This window comes from Penicillium malachiteum, assembly GCF_028827825.1.
Source record: "Penicillium malachiteum strain IBT 17515 chromosome Unknown utg000001l:1.0-8184562.0:1.0-8186909.0, whole genome shotgun sequence".
NCBI classification, from domain to species: domain Eukaryota; kingdom Fungi; phylum Ascomycota; class Eurotiomycetes; order Eurotiales; family Aspergillaceae; genus Penicillium; species Penicillium malachiteum.
The window spans coordinates 6,510,215-6,530,728 of NW_026643094.1; the positions used below are offsets into that span (position 1 = coordinate 6,510,215).

Consider the following 20,514-nt stretch of genomic DNA (forward strand, 5'->3'; position numbering starts at 1 on the left):
ACATGTAAATCATTCAAAACCAAGTCAGTAGTCACCTTCAGGAACCAACCATATGACAGAGTAGGTATGTCATAAAATTAAGGTTCTTTTCCAGTACGATGCTTTCTGGTCCAAAGAAGGTCCAAGGGAATGTTGTTAGACTGGTCGTTTGCAGGTGGGAGACAGGAAGCGCAGCTTGAAGCAAAAGGCGACTAGTGTATTAGTCTGTCCTGGTCAAACCAGCCCATTAATTTAAACTTCTTCTTTTTTTCTTCTTCCACGGACATCTTTCATTTTCTTCAAGTGCTGCACTCCTATTGCCCTTATTAATACATTGCCGCCGAATTTACAGGGATAAAACAAATAACTTACGCCAAGTACGGTTATTAAATACCATCGATCTATATTCATACATATTGAAGTAATATAAATATTATGTATTACGCTTGATATGGATTAGCGGTCCTTGGCGTTAGGGTTCGAGAAAGAGTCAGAGTATAAGTGGTGACACCAGTTTCCGGAAGCACTGTACGTCTATTGTGATCTCAGAAGCATCCAACCTCAACTATTTGACATAAAACTGATGGCATGAGGTGTCTGGTCTGTTATAATTGGCCAGTACGTTTGACGGGAATTCGGAGTTAACTTAATTTATACTACACGCGATAATAATGCCCCCCCCCCCAGTTATTTGGTTGCAAGAACCTGTCCTATATTAAGCCATGTGCTGGTGTGCGCGGGGAAAGTATCACGACGAGAATTCTAGGAAAGACAGCTAGGGAACGAAAACAAATAAGCTAGCATGTGAGGAACGGTTGAGATAATGAATAAAGAACTTGAAGCTTCTTAAGTACTGTAGCCACTAAATCTAGAATGCGTGCATTTGAAGTTCTGCTGGCGCAGCCTAGGCTGAGTATTTTCAATACCTATAAGGAATTCTACCCTCTTCATTCTAGAATACCCTACGTGACCAAGCGCGTGAGTAATAAACGAAGATCAAACTGAAAAGAATTTTCAAGAATAAGACCTATCAATCTTTTGTTCAAAAACCAAGTACTGTATGCGAAAGTTTGAGAGTCCGGTTGTATGGAGCTTAAATTGGACCTGGACTTTGGACCATAAGGATAGTGATGGTAGTCTGCCAAGTAGAATTTCTTGCATGTTAACCATTTACCCAGGAAGACGCCGTATGAGGAGGTTTTGGCATGTATGGAAGTGGAGTGTAACTTCGAGGCTCTGACTGGTAGGTAAAGCTCCTTCTCGTTGGATCGAATGAAGGGGGGTTTCTGCTCTTGTCGATCTTGGCCGTCCTCCTTCAAGGTTGGTTTTGGATGTTCGAATCTGGGTGCCGGATGAGATTTTATGTCTTGCCAAAATACATGTCCCTCACTCAGAATCAGATGCTCTGTTCCTGTCCCAGTGACATCATTCTCCAATTGACTCAGACTCTCTGACATCCCCATGCCCTTTATCAAGGTACTTTCATAGATAGGCAGGGCCAGGACCAGTGAAGACCATAATACCAAACTAGTGACGGACTTCATATGGTGTTTACCTATGAATGGAATGATATGAAGGAAAGAGGACTTGGGGGGAGAGAAGGTAATGAAGGAGATGTATCCGGGCTAAACCCCCGTCGGTGGTTTCTCGCTTTTAGTTCGGTGATCACCAGCGGCCATGCCATGTGGTCACTATAATCATGCGATTATGAAACAGGATGATCAATTGTATATACATCCAATAGGTACCAATATGCTCGCAGAGCCCCTTAATTAGAGTTAATCAAAAGGAAGCAGGTATTCAATTAAAGACATCTCTATTTAACTTGATCCTCCACAAAGAAAGAAATTATGCGCAGACATACTTGGCTTCCACCCACTTTCACAAAACACGCAAACGTTTATTGCTTGACTCTTGACAGTAAATCCCAAGGTGTCTTTTCACTGGTCTCGGTTGAGTTGGTCGAAGTTTTAATGTACAGCGATGAAAGTCAATGATCAGCGCCCGGCTAAGCTCTTCATTCCAGAGGACATTCTCACCCCGAAGGTCATCATGGATGATTCCTAAAGCTTTGATTTCTTTATCCGATTTGTGAATCTCTTTGCGAAGCCATGGCGTCAGCTCCATAGTCGCTATGCTCTCGCCTCCCCAGCCCATCACCAGCATATGGCGAATATCTCCGGCCCCATGGAGGAAATAAATTTTCGCCAGGTTGATTGTACCAAGGAAGACAGGTACAGCAGATGCTTGAGCCTTCTGCAAGATTCGGTAGACCTGTACTTCGCGTGAAACTTCTTTCCACAGGTATGATGTGGTTCCCTTTCCAATGACGGTGTACCCGTATGTGGCGCAAGTTAGTTTAAATGGCGCACCACATGCCCCGCAGCTTCCAAGGGATATACAGCGATCAATATTCTCATCTAGTTGTGCTTTCAAAGAAAGCAGCAATCCCTCTGAAGTAATAGGATGTGTACGGTCGCCCTTGTCTTGACGATGAAGAGTCACGTTTGGACAAGACTCATCTAAATCACCGCCGCTATGTAACCCAAGTAAACATCGTTGGGTACAGAATTGTGAATTGCGGTATCGGGATTGATTCCCCGGGTCACTTCTGGTATTAGGCGCATGAGCGGGTTGTTGAACAGATGGCGAAGATGTAATTTGGCTGAAGCCCCTTTTCCGTGAGGCTTGGTTCGGCTCAGAGCCTGAGGAGTCTGGTGATTGCGAGCGATGACGTGGAGTTGAGGGTGCACAGCTAGCCTGGGATCTTGTAACTCGGCGGCCTTGTGTTGGAGATTCCGATGGAGATGAAGACGCTTGATAATCTGCACTTGGATCCATAGTTGACTCTGGGCTGGTGTAGGTGGTACTATCGGAATGTAATTGGAGCTGTTGCAATTCTGGTTTTGCAATCTGAGAACGAGTATGGTCGAAGCTGGTTTTCCACAGATAGGGGTTTGAGTATACATTGTTTCTCCATTCTTGGCTACGCAGAGGGGAACGGAATGCCATCAAGCACAGACAAAGGACCCGCGCAATAGAGGTCTTTGGCTCCTGAATATCCTGTTGAACTTCGCCCTTTAGTTCTCTGTTTGGGTCACAGAGAAAGTACTGCAATGTACCAGGCTTGTCGTAAGGGACGCGAAGAAGGACACGGGAAATTCCGTTTGTTAACCAGGAATACTCAAGTCCTTCCTGGATCATCACATGGTACTCCTGGACAAGAGCGGAGCAGACAAGCTTTTCAGCATTGTACTTCAATTTCCTCGCCTCTTCCTGGGGTATTTTGTTTGATCTAACCATTTCTCTCCATAAGTCCATTGGTCGAAGCCCTTTGTGGAGTATTTCGGTAGGAAGCTTGTGAGGTGGTTTGTATTCGACTGTAGTGAGGAGAGCAGTAGTGTTCCCATCAACCCGATGAATACAAAAGTGATCGGGCTTTGGATGGTGAACACTTGACGGCTGAAGTGTATTCGCTTCTGTGTGTGAATTAGGATTGAGAGAGTTGGTGTGATTGTCGAACTGGATTCCATCGCCAAGGCCGAACTCGTCTCGGGCGGCATCGATTTTGCATAGCTCCGTAACTATATCACGAACATAGCATTCCACTGCAATTTGCTCATATAGCTCGACACTCCGCTCACTGTTCATTGGGTCATGGCAAAATCGCCGAGCATCCTTTTCAAGGGAATCCAAGGACGTAGGCAACTGTGCTGGAGCTTCCATAGCTGGCTGGAGATATCTGCATACAGCATTGTAGATTTCCTGCTGCTCATTTGGGCACTCTATCCATGGTTCTAGTCGCGTCGGGCAGTACTTTCCGGTTGGAGGGGGTATTTTCCCTGTTGTTGATCGAGACGGCGATCTGACTTTAAGCGGTCTTGAGAGCAGGTTGTGACCATGGCGCATTAACTCCAAGAAAGTGAGCGGTCGGGTATGTTCTTCAGCTTCCTTCCTTCGTTCCTCAGCTTCCTTCCTTCGTTCCTCAGCTTCTTTCCTTTGTTCTTCAGCTTGCTTTCGTCTCTCTTGCTCCCTTCGATAGAGAGCTTCGTAATCTGTAGAGCTGCCGTCGGCCATCATTTCATCAGGGATAGCAATGGCCTAATGTATTGAATGTATTTCTTAGTCAGTATTTGATAGGGTAAATCATGTTAGTGCACATATCTTGAAGTATGGGAGTGGCAGGGACTAATCGATGCTGATGTTTAGTATGGGGATGTGGATCAAGTAACTGCCAGGGACAAGAGTAAGCGAGTTATCAATATAGGCGGTGTGATTTCTGCCTCTTAATATAGACCGCCTCCAACAAAGATACACTTACGGAGGTCGGTCCGGAAAGTTCTCGCCAGAAATTATAATTTCTTTTTCTTGATATATTACCGGCCCTGTATGTCAGGTGTATAGCCTGCTGTATATTGGATGTATTGCCGTGTTACGTACTAGGCTAAATATTGCTTATAACACCCGTGGACACGTAGATCTTTATCTTTTACCCCGCCTACAGTCCGTACACCCCTTCACACTTTTATCCCACCTACACAGCTACACTTTTGTCCCACCTATACAGCTACAATGAAGACCAATATTGCGCAACGTGCTGTCATTGTATACCTAAGGGCCCAAGGACATGCCCCTAAGGAGATCAGTGAATTTATGAATATTCCACGGCGTACTATAGGAGACATATGGAACCGTGCACTCGAACGAGGTTTTCAGCCGAATCAGCGACCATTCAATATATCAGATGAAATGTTAGCTGATAAAGCACGTTCTGGGCGTCCATCTAAGCAAACAGATGAGCTTAAAACCACACTTGGGGCGAAAATCCGTGTAGACCGCTATGGGCGTGAGAAAACATGTGAACAGCTAGCTGCAGAGCTACGCAGTGAATCAGGTTAGTTATTCTAAGATTTGATATTTTATTTAGTGTGTTATTTAATATGTTATTTAGTATAATATTTGATGTGTTACTTGGTGTGTTATTTGATATGTTATCTCATATGTTACTTGATATGTTATTTCCTCTAATATTTCTTCTATAATTAGGGATTAATATATCAAAAACAACAGTTTGGCATGTACTACGAAAAATTGGCCTACGAAAAACAAAGCCTACACGTAAGCCTGGGCTTGCCGCTGAGCAGAAAAAACAACGTCTTGAATGGTGTTTAAAACACGCCCATTGGACTATAGAAGACTGGAAGAATGTGATTTGGACTGATGAAACTGCGGTTGTTTTATTACACCGTCGGGGTGGATATCGTGTATGGCGTACTTCTAGTGAGCGGTTCGTCCGAAGCTGTATTCGAGAACGTTGGAAGGGGGCCTCTGAGTTCATGTTTTGGGGTGCTTTTTCTTATGATCAGAAGGGCCCCTGTCATTGTTGGGTACCTGAAACTACAGCCCAAAAGCGTGAAGCAGAACACCAAATCGCCGAATGGAATACTGAATTAGAGCCTATTATGCGTGCAGAATGGGAGCTTAATTCAGGTATACAGCGATTAGGGCTACGCAATAAGCCTGGAAGACAACCTCAGTGGAGATGGACTCAGAAGAATGGAAAGCTTGCACGCAATTCGAAAGGTGGAATCGATTGGTACCGATACAACACCGTGATTTTAGCCCCAAAACTACTTCCATTCGCCCAAGAATGTGCTCGAATTCGAACGAAAACAATAGTTCAAGAGGATAAAGCACCAGCCCATTCACATCACTACCAACAGCGAATATTTGATATAATGGGGGTCCAACGAATGATCTGGCCTGGAAATTCGCCTGATCTAAATATGATTGAACCTGCATGGCCTTGGATGAAGAGATACACTACGCGAAAAGGAGCACCTAAATCGCGTAAAGAAGGGATTAAAGTATGGGAGGCTGCGTGGCGTGATCTACCACAGGCGCAAATTCAAGCTTGGATTGAACGTATACCATGGCATATACAGCAAGTCATTAGACTAGAAGGGGGCAACGAATACGGTGAGGGGCGTGATAAATTAGGTGAAGTAGCCCCTAGCGGGTTAGGTGATAACGCCTATAACAGCGGCAGCGGCAACGACAGCGACAGCGACAGCGACAGCGACAGCGACAGCGATATATGGGAAGATATGTGAATATTTACTGTTTCAAGCTGTTATTATATTTCAGTACTATATATTTCCGTTTTATATACATCTTGATTACGCGATATATTTCAATATTTACTGTATATAGCCTAGTGTGAGAAAAAGAAATTATAATTTCTGGCGAGAACTTTCCGGACCGACCTCCGTACAGTGGCGTTAAATGAGTTGGAAACACCTTCGCTACCGCCTTTTATCCTGCCGAACTATTTTTGTGCCGAAATAACTCAATAAATTCAATAGCTAGTGTACCATCCGTTGCTCTCAATCACCTCCGTCACACGATGAGGCATGGTTATAGCTAAATTTTTTAACGTAGGTAGTTCAAGATCAGCCCAAGCCTCCTGTGCAGCTGCAGCCAATAGTTCTAGTTTCGTCTGTATCCCGTGCGTTCTGAAGCTCACTATGAAGCTGGTAAATCCTCTGCTTTAATAGGGCCCATAGGTTCTCAATTGGGCTTAGATCAGGTGAATGAAGAGGCCAGTCCATAACCTCAAAGCCCTGATCCCGTAGCCAGTTACGTATAGAATGAGCGGTGTGTACAGGGGCGTTATCTTGCATAAAAATTGCACCCTTAATACCACCGATTAGAGTAGGTAAGATACGTTGATATAAATCAAGTATTACCCACTAATTTACACCTCCACGAGGGGAATCAGGGTCACCTGATAGTGGAATAAGGCCTGTATGGCGCCTAGAGCCTGAAAATGCTGCCCAAAACATCTGTTTAACACCCTTATAAGATACCTCTTGGATATCACGTAGAGCAATTTGATCCTTTGGGCGCGTAAAGGTATGTTCGCGACGAGAGCCTTTACCACGCTCTACTGTAGATTCATCAGACCAAAAGACCTTTTTCCACTTCTCTGGGGTATAGTCACGTACGCGAAGTGCCCATTGAAGTCGTTTAGCCACATGCTCAGGCTTTAATTCAGGACGTTGAAGAACAAGCCATTTCCAAAGGTTCGATTCGCGTAATAAACGCCAAATTGATTGACGACAGACCTTATAATCTACTTCAGCTAGTAAATCATCATATTTCACACGTGGATTCTCTTCACATATTGATCTCAGTCTGGAGTTTCCCCCTCCAACTAAGCGAAGTTTAAGACAGATATTTAATTAGCAATACGTCGATGAGGCGGCCTGGGAAACACGCTCTGCTTTGGATGTGATTCAACTTTCTAACATACTTTGCTGCACATTAATCCCTAAAACGTCATTTTGCTCTTGTAGCATATGAATTATGGCGAAGTGCAGATACTTGTTTCAGGGAGAGGCATGTGGCCCAATCATATTCTAGCTCTAGCTCAGCTGAAAGGGTCATTGGCGGGTTCGCACGACGCAGAGTTATTCTCACCCGGCCATCACCCCTTGTCACCCTATCTATAGTGCACTCACCCCTTCTCACCCCCAATGACGTAGGGCTAAAGCAGCGCTCACCCCATTCTCACCCGGCGGCAGCCACCCGACTACTGTCTGTGTTAAGCCACACGCCGGCTAATAGTGAGTAGTATAGTGGGTGCGCCAAGATTCGGTTTGTCTTAGGCCAGGAACTGACATGAGTGTAAAATGATAAGTGGAGGATGTGAACCCACATAGCGTATCTGGGTCCCCCTGGGCGCTAGGAACCCTCTTTCTTTTGCTTCCTCACGCTACGTCTTGTACTTATTTAGAGTTTACTACAGCTTTCTTTAATATTGATTGTTCATCTGAAAGACACTCTCCTCATCAAGAAATACGTGAGACCCTCAAATTGGCGTTTAACAGGCCGACAAACGGAGATCCCAGGAGCCCTTTGATCCTGGGAAGGTGATATAGGTTCACACTTAAAGTACATCGCTAAGTGTACGATAGCTTTCTAGAGCTCCTAGGAACCCTAAGATTGTATAAGATTTACCTATGTGGCTAGACTCGTTCCACTTTCGTCATCGTGAGAGATATGCTCCCAGGAACACGACCATCCAGTATTAACTTAGGCCTCTCAATGGTCCGGTCCCGGTCCCAACTTTTGGGACTGGGGACCGGACCGGCGGTCTTTGGTCTTTTTTTGATATGGGCAGGACCCCACTACGGGGGACCGCGGTCCTCTTGGCGGTCCCCCATGGGAGACCGTAAATGCATAAAACTGCCAAGAGTTACCCTTTTTGGATGGATAATTTGCCGATTCATCATTTCTTTTAAGTTACATGTATTATTCGCTGTTTTCACTGTAGCCCCTTTATTTCTTGGTAAATAATCCCCTTCTTATTAAATAACGTAATTCCCGGTGTCGCCGTACACCCTACCCCACTAGAATTTTTTAAATTCAAATATTTCAATCCAACACGAATAAATTCAGTCATAAATACGATTTTTACATACATTGATCTTATGTCCAACCTCTCGACATCCACTACACCTAGGCTGAGCCCTAGGGGCTGGCTGATTCGGCTGAACAGGTAGTTCAACCTGGGTGTGTGATTCGACCATAGGTGCTTCAACAGGCAAGTCCACCTGCGTAAGTAGCTGTAGGCCTTTTTCAACATTCCAACCCTCTTCACAGGGTATCTGCCTAGCTGATCGACTGCGCTTCTGTCGTTTCTTCTCATTTGTAGCACGTAAATTGGCGTTTTCTTGTGCTAGTAGCGCAGTGTTGCGTAGCGATATACAGTGTCCCTTGATGATTTGATCTAGCATCAATTTCGACGGGCTTGGAGGGCTATTCGATCGCTGTTTTAGAAGATCTTTCAGCGTTGAAGCTTGCTTCTGTAGCTGAACCACAGTTCTAGGTGTTTTGGATGTAAATTGACTAGATCTGCTGCTTGGTCGGCTACCTGGTGGTGTAGGTGTCCGTAGAGAAATATTCAATTTAGAAAGAACTCTTTCAGCATCAATTGGTACATACTAATCCAGTAGCTAAAAAGCTATTTTGGATAGTCTTTGGCCGAAAAGCCTCAACACGCGCACGTTGGAAATCAGCTAAGAAATCAAGCTTGTCGATATGGTTATAGCCTGTACGTGCAAGGTCGCTTATAAAACGACCATATGTACGTTTTAATACAGCAAAACAACCAACATCTAATGGTCGTAAAAGATGTGATGAGTGTGGTGGCATGCAGAGTGGGATAATATTATTCTCTGAGCAGATTCGGTCAAATTGAGGTGTAAGATGGCTACCATGGCCATCAAGAATTAACAACCGAAATCGACCACGGACACGTGAACTTGTTGATGGAATAAATAGCTCTTCTAGCCCCCGTAAACCAATCTGATCAGTAGTCCAGCCATTAGCTGAGATTTCAAATCGCCAATCTTTTGGAAGGTTATCGAACCAGCTAGCGATAGCAACCTTTTCCTTAAAAATCACACATGGTGGTAATGAATAGCCATCTGCACAGATAGCTTCAATTGCCGTTACCCATTCACGGTTTCCAGGTTGTAAAATAGATCGCCGACCGTAGCATTCTTGTCGTGTTACAACCTTCTGTGCTGAAATAAGACCCATTGCAAAGCCTGTCTCATCAAAGTTATAGATATCTTCAGGTTGGATCCCATTCTTATCAATAACTTGTTGCACAGTTGTAAACCATGCTTGAATCGATTTAGGGTCTTCGTTTCGGGCACGTTAGTAGTCGTATCGCCTAGAGAAACGTGTCCGAATCTCTTCACGTCGGTTTATAAAGGTTGATGGCCAATTCTTGCCGACTGTAGGTGGGGGGTGGCTTCCGCGTGCAGCTAGTAGAATATTGGCCATTGCTCGTACAGTAGCTGGCCTAGGCGCACTCCACGGGTATCCATAGAGATAATCCATTCAGTAAGCGAATCCTCCTCAAGCTGAGTCAGTTTGTAGCTAGATTGGCGTTGATCAACGCGTGCTTGTACAGTGCCGACCGCCATCGCCTTCCATATCGAACAACACACAGAAGCTATTTTAAACCCTAATCACATGACATACTAGTCCCTATCTGGCTGGCTGTGTATTTCAAGACCTGTTTCAAAGGTGAATCGTATGACTCAAAACAGTGGAGATCTAACAAGTGTATCTGTGCATGTAACTTTACAAATCTAAAAATACCGGGTCCATTATCAAAAAGGCCCAATCTTTATCCTCGCCAAACAAAGCCGACGCTGTCTCCTTCTGTATGATTTCCCAAGTGATTATATGGCTGAATGCAAGGATAGCTCCATAGCTAGGAAGGAATATGAGGATAATATGGCCGGCTTACCAGACTTTCAGTAGTATCCCCGTATCTTTCGAACATCATCTTTCCAAAAGAGACATTGTTCAGGCTTCGGTTCTATCAAGCATTTCGTAGTGGATTGTTCTATGGCGACGCCGTGTCTTCATCATTACCGCATTAAAATAGCGTGGCCTACCTGTCCAAACCTATTTTGGGTTATCAGATCATTCATTATCATTATTTTTATTATTTTTATTATTATTATTATAATTATTATTATAATTATTATTATAATTATTATGAAAATCATGTAGACAATTTCTCTATGGCCTGCCGTACTTCGTTGGCCTTGAGCTGTGCAGCATTTTGTCTGTCTTGCTCTCCCTCACGGGATATTTCCTCGGCCTCTTTCAGCTTCCCTTGATCAGAGTAGAGATGCCCTAGTCCATGAAGTCCCCCCCAGATAGCAATGTTATTAGCAGAGAATTGCCCGTTACGTAAGATATTTGCATGTGGAACAAGCCGTCGCTGTAGCTCCGTATAATTGCGATCACTAGAATGAGGAACCGTGTATCCGACAGATATTATCGCTAGTTCCAAAAGCTGCATAGGATTCAAATTTCCGTCTTTGCTGGCCAGGTGGAAGCACCAATCTTGTACCACAGGATGCATTGTATAGCTTCCTTCTTGTTGCGTTGTGTGAAGAAGAGAGAATTCTATCAGAGGCTTCATACAAACCTTAAACTCAAGTTCACTTGATATAGCTCTTTCAAGCCAAACTGGAATATTGGAGCTATGAGAAGCATTTTTGACTAACTCGTACCAAACATCCCGATTATCAAAACGGGCGAGTAGCAGTAGGATCTCTGCTGCGATCGGGTCGCGATTCTGAATCTCTTGAAATGAGATCATCCGTGTTTCTAATCTGTTGCTGGTACTGACGCCTAGGGGTCGAGAGTGACTGTAGTTTAGACCATGACTCACGGTAATATCTCAAGTACTGAGTGATGCGAGTGCCAGTTTCGCGCATGAATGCCGCCGCGATATCAATGGCTAGTGGTAGTCCATCAAGACGGTCGGCGAGGGTATGGGTATCTAGATAAATCAATATTTTTTTTAATCGCCGATGTCTAAAGTATCGTCTAACCTGGATGCCCCTCAAGCTCCTGACCGGTGTTGCTTTTTGATAAGCCGCTGTTTTTCAAGAGAAGTTGAATGGTCTCCGTCGAGTGAAGCTTGTTGATTGGAAAGGACTCGCCTAGTTCACTGAGCCTTGGGAGACGAGAGGTGATGAGAATAGAGCCATGATCTGCTATAGGAAAAAACTTTCCAATATCATATGCTTTCTCAACACCGCTATCGACTGGAGAGTATTGATCGATATTGTCCAAAATGATCAACCAGCGCGAGTTACCCTCTTTTTCGAGCCACCGTAGCACATCTCTAGCTCGTTGTTCTAGCTCATCGTCATTGGCCGCCTCGTTTTTCAGGGCCTGCCCTGGTAATCGAGGCAAGACGGAGCTTAAAGACTGCAATAACGTGCCTCGATCTTTGCCGCTAAGCCAAAAGATAGCGCTGAAATCATCTTTATGTTGTCACGCAAAACGGATTGCCAGCTGTGTTTTCCTATTCCCCCCAGCCCATGAAGAATCGCGACTTTCCGCGACTGGGGCTTCGTCGGATTTAAATACTGCCATAGGTGGTCTAGCTCGTCTTGGCGCCCCACAAAGTTTTCAATCACAGGCACGGCAGTGAGGTCTACAGGAACTTTGAAGCGATCAACTAAATAAAAATTGATTGAGTAATAAATCCTAATATTTAGAGCATCTTACCAGAACCTTCCAGAATATCTCGTGCTGTTGGGGTACTACCAATTTGATTGATTGGAACTATCAAAAGCAGCTCCTTAGCGTACGCCGCCGCCACTGCTGCCGCATATCCTTGCCATTCTTCGTTCTTATGTGAGTCAGCATAGTCACAAATGCCTCGGATCACTACACAAGGAAAGTCATTCATAAGGCCTGCTGCTTCCATCTCCACACAATGTACCCCTAAATCCTGGGCTAATTGGTCTCGTCGCCTACCATCTTTCACCACCTGGTTTGCGGACGCAATAAGCCCGTAGTGGATCACTGGTTCATCGTGGTCTCGACAAGATCGTTGAGTCAGTTTCGATCGGTCACAATCCACACATGTATCAGCTGCGCCATGATTATATTCTGCCTGGTATAGGCGGTGCTCCTGGGCGGGACGAGTAAAAGTTGTAGCTTTACGAGATGTGGTTTTGAGATAGATGTTGGAAATGAACTCAACAACTCGACTATCTTCCGTAAGGTGGTGGGCTTCTAGCGTAGCGAAGGCGGTAAGCAGAACCTTCGGGGGCCGGTTTAACATCCCGGTCCGCTGGAATTGACCGTCGTGTAACACTTTCCCAAGATCATATTGGATCACGCCTCCAAACGTATCCCTTGGCTGGCTCACCACGATATCGCCTAGTCGGATGTCTGCGTTGCTACTTGGTATACCCCCACCGATACCAACCATCAGCCCGAATCGAATAGAGTGGAAGCTTGAAAGCAACTGCATGGCCACTGTTGCGGCCGACACGTTGCCATATGCACCGCCTGGTAGGCAGGCAATGACAATCTTATGTTCCCCAATATTTCCCAGAATATATGTATTTTGATCAGTTGATGGACTCGGCAGGCTTGGGTGTATTGTGTCCATCATCACCTTCGCAGCCGCCATCTCGAGCGGCAAGGCGCATATCCACCCGACCGTGTAATCGTCGTGAGATAGGGTGGCCCGGGCATCCATGCTGGATTATACGCTTATCTTCCACTATGAGACTAAAAGCCGTGTTGAGGTGACGGTCGTCGATGTCTGCAATCGTTTCATCATGGAGTAAAGGTCTGGGAGGAAATGGACTTTGGAGGAAAGCGGGGTTTGGAAGTGAGGCTGACGTACAGTTTTGACAGAACACGGGTGCAGAACTAGCCTAATTGGGTTAGTTCATACCACTATCAAATGGAGAGCTCTGATTGGTCGAACCAGAATGGATCACATGACCGATCAGATGATCTCCAGGCAGAATTTATGTGCGTAATTATCAGAATGAGAGAACCAGACCTGTTGATACATCCCATTGGCGACCGCCTACTGCATTAGACATTGTAGTCTGTCAAGTTTCTCCCTAATTAGTGACTGTACAGTATTCGCTCAAACAGAACACACATGATCTCACTGCGCTAGCCCCGATATAGGGTGCCATGTAGGTAAAAGCTACGTGTCAGTATTGTGGTATTGTTGTTGGTCTGGTGCAAGCTAGATCAAATCATATACGTTGACAGCAATAAAAGGAGTTCCACATTAGAATGTGCAGTCAGTCATTTCTGCCCACGCAAGTGTAAAGCCTTCGGTCAAATGAGGGTGAAGCGCACTGATTGCTGGCGTTAGGAATCTTGTTTCTTTGAGAGCCAAGAGACTTTCTCGCAGCTGAGTATTTTCCAATGCAACATCATGCAAGGGCGGTGGAACATTGCCCTCCAAATGCCAAAATAAACAGAAAGAGAATTCCCAATGAATCTATAGCCCACACGAGATCTGTGGATATATATATATAGAGGCGGAAATACATCCAGCTGCGTCTTTTCTACACTTGGAACATGACTGTCAAGCAGGATACCGACGCGTCAGCCAGCACCATGCTGGCTGACCCCTCTTTACTGGAGAAAATCGACAAGTTATTTGCTTGCAATGTGGGAGAGCACATCAATTTACCACAGTTGGTCGTGGTTGGAGACCAGTCAAGCGGGAAAAGCTCTGTACTAGAAGGTCTGACTAAGTTGAAATTTCCTCGAAACAGTGGATTGTGTACCCGATTTGCGACGCAGATTAGATTTCGATGTCGACACCATGGTCCCGAGTGCTGGATTCGTGCTCTCTCCCTCTACCCATCCTGAAGCGTCCCCGGAGGAGTCGGAAAATTCGAAACCATATGCGACAGTCCAACTCAAAGCTGCATTCAAACGATGGCACAACGCCGTTACCTTGGATTGCATTGAAGACCAATTCGCCGCACCTGCAAAACCAGTGTCATACCCCATTACGATGGCCTAGTTTTGAATCAGCAGGCAACTATTTCATGGAACTTCACCCTATTCACTTGAAGATCCTACCTAATTGATGTCAAATTTGAAGACAAGCCCCACAGCGACGCAGAAGTTATCTACCAGCAGGCGACTGAAGGCTGATCAGCAGCAGATCTCATTGCTGCAAATAATGATCTGGTCTCCTAAGTACAAGCCATGGAATTCCTACAAGCGAGAAGGAGTGCTTATGGAAATTATGCGACGCGCAAGGCAAATTTCAAGCAGAGCCTGATGCGTGCGGTAACCTAGTGCTCAAACCCAGCACCCATGCTGGAGCTAGCATGGAATCTATTTGTCGAGGTTGAAAAGGGAAGAATTGAGGTTTCAATCCCCGAATTTCTCTATCCAGCCAAATCTTTGACCTGGCTTGCAAATTTGGTATAGATGATCTCTCGGCTTCGCTGAATAGATCTCACGCGCTGTGCCAGCCCTCACATATCTCAGCATTGCGCAATTATTGAAAGCTCAGCTCGGTCATATGCACTACAAGAGAAATCCGGCGATCAATGATCTATGTTGTAACGCAAACGCCATGGAGCAACGCTGTGCAGCAATTGACTCTTTATTATGCGTTCATTGGTGTCTTTCCAGCCACTCGTACACCCGGTCTGCGATCTCAAGGTTATTCTTCTCCATGAAGAACATGTGTCCGTTACCATGGATGCCTTCCTTGCCTAGATCTGCGTACTCAACGTCTACGCCAACTTGCTCCAGATATTTCACGGTGCAATAATCGTATGGCGCATGGAACGATGCTTCACCAGTAACAACAAGTTCGGGGATTTTTCTCAGGTTCGTCAACTGCTTCGCTGGGTCCTTCTGCATGATGCACTGGTCGTGATCAGTGTCGATTGCTGGCTCGATAATTTTCTCAATATTTTCGGCATTTTTGCCTGCAGACGGTTCGTATCCGATTGCAAGGTCGGTGAGACCGAAAGCGAAAGCTGGGTCATTCCCAAACGGCGGCCGAAGCGTGAACGGTGGACCAGACGGCTCGAGCTGGACAATACCTTTTACTAGGTCTGGCCGCATGTCTCCGACCCTCCAACCTACTCGACTGTTAACTACTTCAACTAGTCATAGTGTCTCGCTGAGTTTACCGTATGCACCAGCCTGTGAGTGACTGATAATGAAACAGTCTCCTACGAGATCGACTAGAGCTGAATATGCCTGCGCATTTTGTTCTTCGCTTATGAAGCGATCAGTCTGGAATTGCATTTGGCTCCTGTAGAAAGCATCAAAAGTTGAGTCGCCAATGCGGCCGGTGCCAGGCCATTGGGTATGAAGCTTCGCCTGTGGCCATTGGTTGCCGTTGTTTGCTACGTCGGTGAATATATCAGAGACAGAATTGGGGGAGCCAATGTACCCAATACTTCCCTGTTCGGGAAACCAGAAGGAACGGCCGCGGGCAGGTTGGTCTGAGAGGTAGACTGTGTAACCTTTGGAGATAAAATAGGATGCCCATTCTGGCCGCCCGTCTGGAGTATCAAGGAAATTGGTGCCGGTCTGAGCCGCGCCTGCAATGAAGATAATGGGAGGTGGTGGATTCGCCGGGATTGGCTCAGGGGAGAGCCTCTCGACGTAAATTTGCCCTACCATAACCATTGATGAAGAATTGATCGCATTTTCCTGTTTAAAGATCTTAGATATACGTAGAATTGGTGGGAACCAGGACTTGCCGTGACATTCGTGTATCGGCCACCAACGTAGAGAACATCGCGCTTAAACAGAGTGTCCTTAAGCTGGGACCTATGAGTTCGCACATTGCCTCCTAGAAAAGCAACGTGCATCAAATACGTGAGAGAAGCCAAGGTACGAAAGCTAAACATATCACCACAATTCTGCAAGAAATGCAGGGATTCTGGAAAGGATACGCTTGGAGGGAGAGAAAAGAACTTCCAGTTCGAATTTGTAGAGGATCTGTGGCTTTCCGCCTTCCCGCCTTCCCGCCTTACCACTTCTTGTTGTTGGTGCGCCTCGGAGTTTGCGTATCCACCTAACCTGTTTTGGAGGAATTTACCAAAAACCCTTGCAATATCTCTTAATCCTACCACTTCGTGCCAAGGGTTGCTCACCATACCGTCCAAATGCCCGTTCTTATATAGCCTTATACTTGTAATACAACCATGGTGAATGACAGACTCAACAGAATTTCATCAGTTTTATCAAATCAGAGAACTCAGTACGCATAAGTATTGGAATTTACCATTATGTGATAGGACCGCTGCTCTGTGTCGGAGGAGGTGACTTATTGATGATCTGAATGATTCATTCAGCATGGATTGATTCGATTAAGGATCTCTGCTGCTCCCATTGGGAAGATCACTGTATCGCGGAAGGCACACCGGAGACTTCGAGAGAGTTAACTATTAGTTTGGACAGGCGGCAGGAGCATGACGAAGGCGGTTTTCTCTAACCCTAGTACGGTGATGCTGCTGAACCTTTTCCCTCTCGGGAGTCTGTTCATCTGTAAGATTAGGATTCTGATCAACAGGCTTGCTTGAATTGGTCATATAAGAAGTTAAAAACTATGCTCTGGGGGAGCAAACTCGGTAATAATATTTGCAGGATGACTGTGGGTAGAACGGAGTCTTTCTTTGCCAATTGCCTCCACTTGTCTACGATTGGGAGCGACTTTGCGATGCCTGGCAGAGGGATCGGAGAAAGAAGCTACATGCGTTGACACAAGGCGTTCCTGGATCGTTGTCCAACAAAATAGCGCAAGGAGCGCCCATGTGGTGGCGCAGTATTCGAACAAACATCAATATGTATAGGCGCAAAGCAATCATTCCTTTGAAGATGGAAAGGGCTCTTCTGGATCACCGAAGATGATTTGTAAAGTACATGAACAAGTCAAAGAAAAATTGCGGAAGGTCCACCACCTTCTAATAGATCAAAGATCAAAATTATAAGAGTGATATTGAAATCCCTTCATACCTACGTACCGGCTATCCGCCGAACTCGGCCAGTATCAGCCACACCTGCTGGGATCGGGATTACTCTAGCAGCCTACAGGAGTTCGTCGATCCAATTGAACTGTTACTATATCATTGATCGGCAGCAGCACGTTCATGAAACTCCTTTGTGCAACGCCCAGACAATGGTGAAATAAAATCATCTGAAATCTATCACAAGCCCCGCTGGCGTAACCGCAGCCAGCCCGACCATTCATAACCAGCCCCTTCCAGGAGAAGGCTGGCTAGCACTAAGCAAAGATTTGTCTCTCATCTGTATTGCAGATTGCTCCTGATGCCCCAAGCTCCCACTGCTCGCAGAAGAATGCGCTTCGGGTGAACTCCACGATGGAGTGTCTGCTGGATTGATCCCATTCCTGCCGATTCTGATCTCCCAGTGTCAGCTCCTCCTCACTTGAATCTGTATTTGCCTGCCAGATGTCCATGCGTCCTGTGATTCTTTGACAGCTTTTGTCGCTGTTCTTGATATTGTGGGGCTCTGCCGGTTGAGACAGACTGCCTATAATCTCCAAGCTATTGTTGTCATTCTCCCTCTGAAGCCGCGCAGCTTGTCTCACTTTCCTACAGATTCGCCGGTAAAGATGCCGCGTAGTGGGCAGTATGCTAGCTATCATGTAGATGGAGGGTTCGACGAGGGCATAGATCATGGGACCCCCTGAGGCGTACCAGGTTGGGTCAGAGAAGAGTGGAACAGTAAAGAAGACGGAGAAGCGAAGTGCACATGTTATTATGCCCCTATTTTATATCAACATATTTTCTTGTTCATCTTTTTATCTAAGCGAGACGCAGGAATAAGCGGAGGAAAGGCGTGAGACTTACAGCGAGGCAGCCAGAAAAGTAAGGATCAGGCCAATCTTTTCCGAAGTATGCATTTGTAATTTGAGAAGAATCGGCCACGGGAGCACCAGTATCATCACATCTGTGACCAAACTCGGAATGCTATAGCTCTTATAAAAAAGCATGACGTCCCCACAAGTTCCATCGTTGACATCAGCTGCCTGGGTCCAGAAGTACCTGAAAGGCCGGCAAATCGAAAACGCCAAGATAATGGAAACCAAGCATTGAAGAACTATAATCACGCCAATGCCGGCGATGATGCGGCGATAACGCGAGACTTCGAAGACTTGATAGTAGAGGAAGAGAGTGGCAAGCTTAGCGAACATGACGGCAGGTGTGTAGGTGAATTCGAGAACTTTGGATAATTGCAGCCAGGTCTGAAAGATGTTCAGTGGGATGGCATTGACATGAAACCCTGCGCCGCCTATTTTCACCATTACTATCGAGCATCAGTGTCCATCATTCACTAATCAAATCTTGCAGCTTGAGTTAAGCCACTACATCTTCATCTTTGCCCTTTTCCTCAAAAAGTGGCAAATGCTCAATCTTTCCACCTCATTTATATCGTCAAAAAGTCCTTAAAGCCCATAGCCCATGCGAGAAAACAAAATGGTGAATACTTACAGATTCCTGTCGTCGCACTCCCCAAACAAAACACATAGCACAGCGTATTACATATCAGCATGGGGCCTCCTACGGCCTTAGGATTGAAATACCGGCTCACGTAGAATACCAGCATGAGAAATGTATCAATCACAATGAACGCAATGCTGACCCGCTGGTCCAGACTCGGATCATTTTGCTCAGCCAGGAACTCTGACGAACTCACGCTCGAGGCTGCCATGATGGAAAGAAAAGGTGTTTAAGAGACGGTATATGCAAGGTCATGCACAGTGGGTGCCGTACTGGTGAGTAAAGGAGGGGAAATCGGACGCGGGTATTTCACGTCTCTGACGCACAAATCTTTGAAAAATGAGCTCACATACATATATTTCTGGAGGCGGCGAAGGATGCAGATGTAGCACAGATTCCGGGAGAATTTCCAATTCGGCTAGAGGGACAAAGGAAATCGGTCACTTCTGTTCACGTGGGCGCCCCGATTGCTTCAGCATGTGAATGGTTCGTCATAGTCGATACCAAGAACTTGAGCTGCAGGAGGAAGTAAGGTTTCGCAAAACCCATGGAACAAGAGGGGAAATTCCGACCAGGAGCCAGAAATGTTGTCAAAGTAACTAGAGTTTAAGATCCTGTCTGGTTATCAACCTTATCTAAAGATAGCCGCTTGGGCTCATGAACGAACTCATCTCTGTCCGAGGACCATTCAAAAGGATAGGGACCCTCGCCATGGACTCGCATGTATAAAAGATATTACTGTGACATCTAATGTCATTTTCATCCCTATGTAAATGAGCGTAACAGCTAACTAGTTGGAAGATACGCTTCAAAACCGCAGGCAGTAGGGACCTTAACCCATGACTAGGTAACTAACGTAATCTTCGGGCGAGTGGGTCCAGATGGTCACAGATAAAGCTTTTTTTTGCCTCGAAGAGGACTAAGGAGAGAGGCCACCATTTACAAGAGGATTTTTGGAAAATTTTCTCAAAGGACTCGAGTTCAAGTTCATCATCAACAAAACTCTTCGGGCTATACTCAATATTGCAACAATTCCGGAATAATATTTATTGCGTCGATAGAGCCAAAGTTTCCCATAATGTTCTAGACTTCATAGTGTCAAAGCTTATTCTTCCGGCAAACCCCCCGACCGCACTGTCACTTCTCCCCGGTAGATCGCTCTGGAGACTGCCCCACACCTCCATGTATTAGGCCAGGACTCAAGACTCTCCTTCCCGGGCTTTGTGCCCAGAATTCGCAAGTGCCGCTACGTTTCCTCGCCACATATAGTATATAACATATCCGTCCAGCTTTGATGCCATGTTTCCTCTCGCTGACAGTCAATTGTGACATAGTCCAAGCGTTCGGCTGATTTTGTAAGCTTCCCGATCCACGAGGAATTTCATAGCACCATACCTGATTCACGAGCTTCCACTGATGGAGCGCTTTCGTAGTAGATGGTGCGAGACGAATTTGTCGACACCGGTGAGCTCCACTTCTTTTCAGAGGTCTTGTCTGGGCTTTCCAGCCTGTGATTGATGTGAGGGGATCTCGAGCGAGAATTCCTCCGTAATACAGAGTGCGTGGCCCGGCCGCGTTCACGCTTGCGCAGAATATGATATGTACGACTGCCTATGGTATGGTCGCGATAGTCGGGTAGCTACTCCAGCAACCG

General features: G+C 45.8%; 6 protein-coding genes across 6 annotated transcripts; 1 reads left to right on the forward strand and 5 right to left on the reverse strand.

The window, feature by feature from the left end:
- Window positions 1–1,860: 1,860 nt before the first annotated feature.
- On the reverse strand, window positions 1,861–4,059 carry N7483_002422 (uncharacterized protein; the record flags this gene model as incomplete). Its single annotated transcript, XM_057085859.1, has 1 exon — window positions 1,861–4,059. The coding sequence occupies one exon, from the start codon at window positions 4,057–4,059 to the stop codon at window positions 1,861–1,863; it is 2,199 nt and encodes a 732-aa protein (XP_056952008.1).
- Window positions 4,060–6,731: 2,672 nt separating this feature from the next.
- On the reverse strand, window positions 6,732–9,837 carry N7483_002423 (uncharacterized protein; the record flags this gene model as incomplete). Its single annotated transcript, XM_057085860.1, has 4 exons — window positions 6,732–7,106; window positions 8,466–8,917; window positions 8,985–9,692; window positions 9,753–9,837. 4 exons carry the CDS (start codon window positions 9,835–9,837, stop codon window positions 6,732–6,734), a joined length of 1,620 nt encoding a protein of 539 aa, XP_056952009.1.
- A 733-nt stretch (window positions 9,838–10,570) lies between these two features.
- N7483_002424 (uncharacterized protein) lies at window positions 10,571–13,081 on the reverse strand (the record flags this gene model as incomplete). The annotated part of the gene is made up of 5 exons (XM_057085861.1): window positions 10,571–11,225; window positions 11,266–11,359; window positions 11,412–11,762; window positions 11,804–12,046; window positions 12,097–13,081. The coding sequence occupies 5 exons, from the start codon at window positions 13,079–13,081 to the stop codon at window positions 10,571–10,573; spliced, it is 2,328 nt and encodes a 775-aa protein (XP_056952010.1).
- Window positions 13,082–13,929: 848 nt separating this feature from the next.
- Window positions 13,930–14,383, forward strand: N7483_002425 (uncharacterized protein; the record flags this gene model as incomplete). The annotated part of the gene is made up of 2 exons (XM_057085862.1): window positions 13,930–14,098; window positions 14,130–14,383. 2 exons carry the CDS (start codon window positions 13,930–13,932, stop codon window positions 14,381–14,383), a joined length of 423 nt encoding a protein of 140 aa, XP_056952011.1.
- A 605-nt stretch (window positions 14,384–14,988) lies between these two features.
- Window positions 14,989–16,020, reverse strand: N7483_002426 (alpha/beta hydrolase; the record flags this gene model as incomplete). Its single annotated transcript, XM_057085863.1, has 2 exons — window positions 14,989–15,464; window positions 15,516–16,020. The coding sequence occupies 2 exons, from the start codon at window positions 16,018–16,020 to the stop codon at window positions 14,989–14,991; spliced, it is 981 nt and encodes a 326-aa protein (XP_056952012.1).
- A 1,600-nt stretch (window positions 16,021–17,620) lies between these two features.
- Window positions 17,621–19,071, reverse strand: N7483_002427 (uncharacterized protein; the record flags this gene model as incomplete). The annotated part of the gene is made up of 3 exons (XM_057085864.1): window positions 17,621–18,125; window positions 18,210–18,666; window positions 18,852–19,071. The coding sequence occupies 3 exons, from the start codon at window positions 19,069–19,071 to the stop codon at window positions 17,621–17,623; spliced, it is 1,182 nt and encodes a 393-aa protein (XP_056952013.1).
- Between the last annotated feature and the right edge of the window lie 1,443 nt (window positions 19,072–20,514).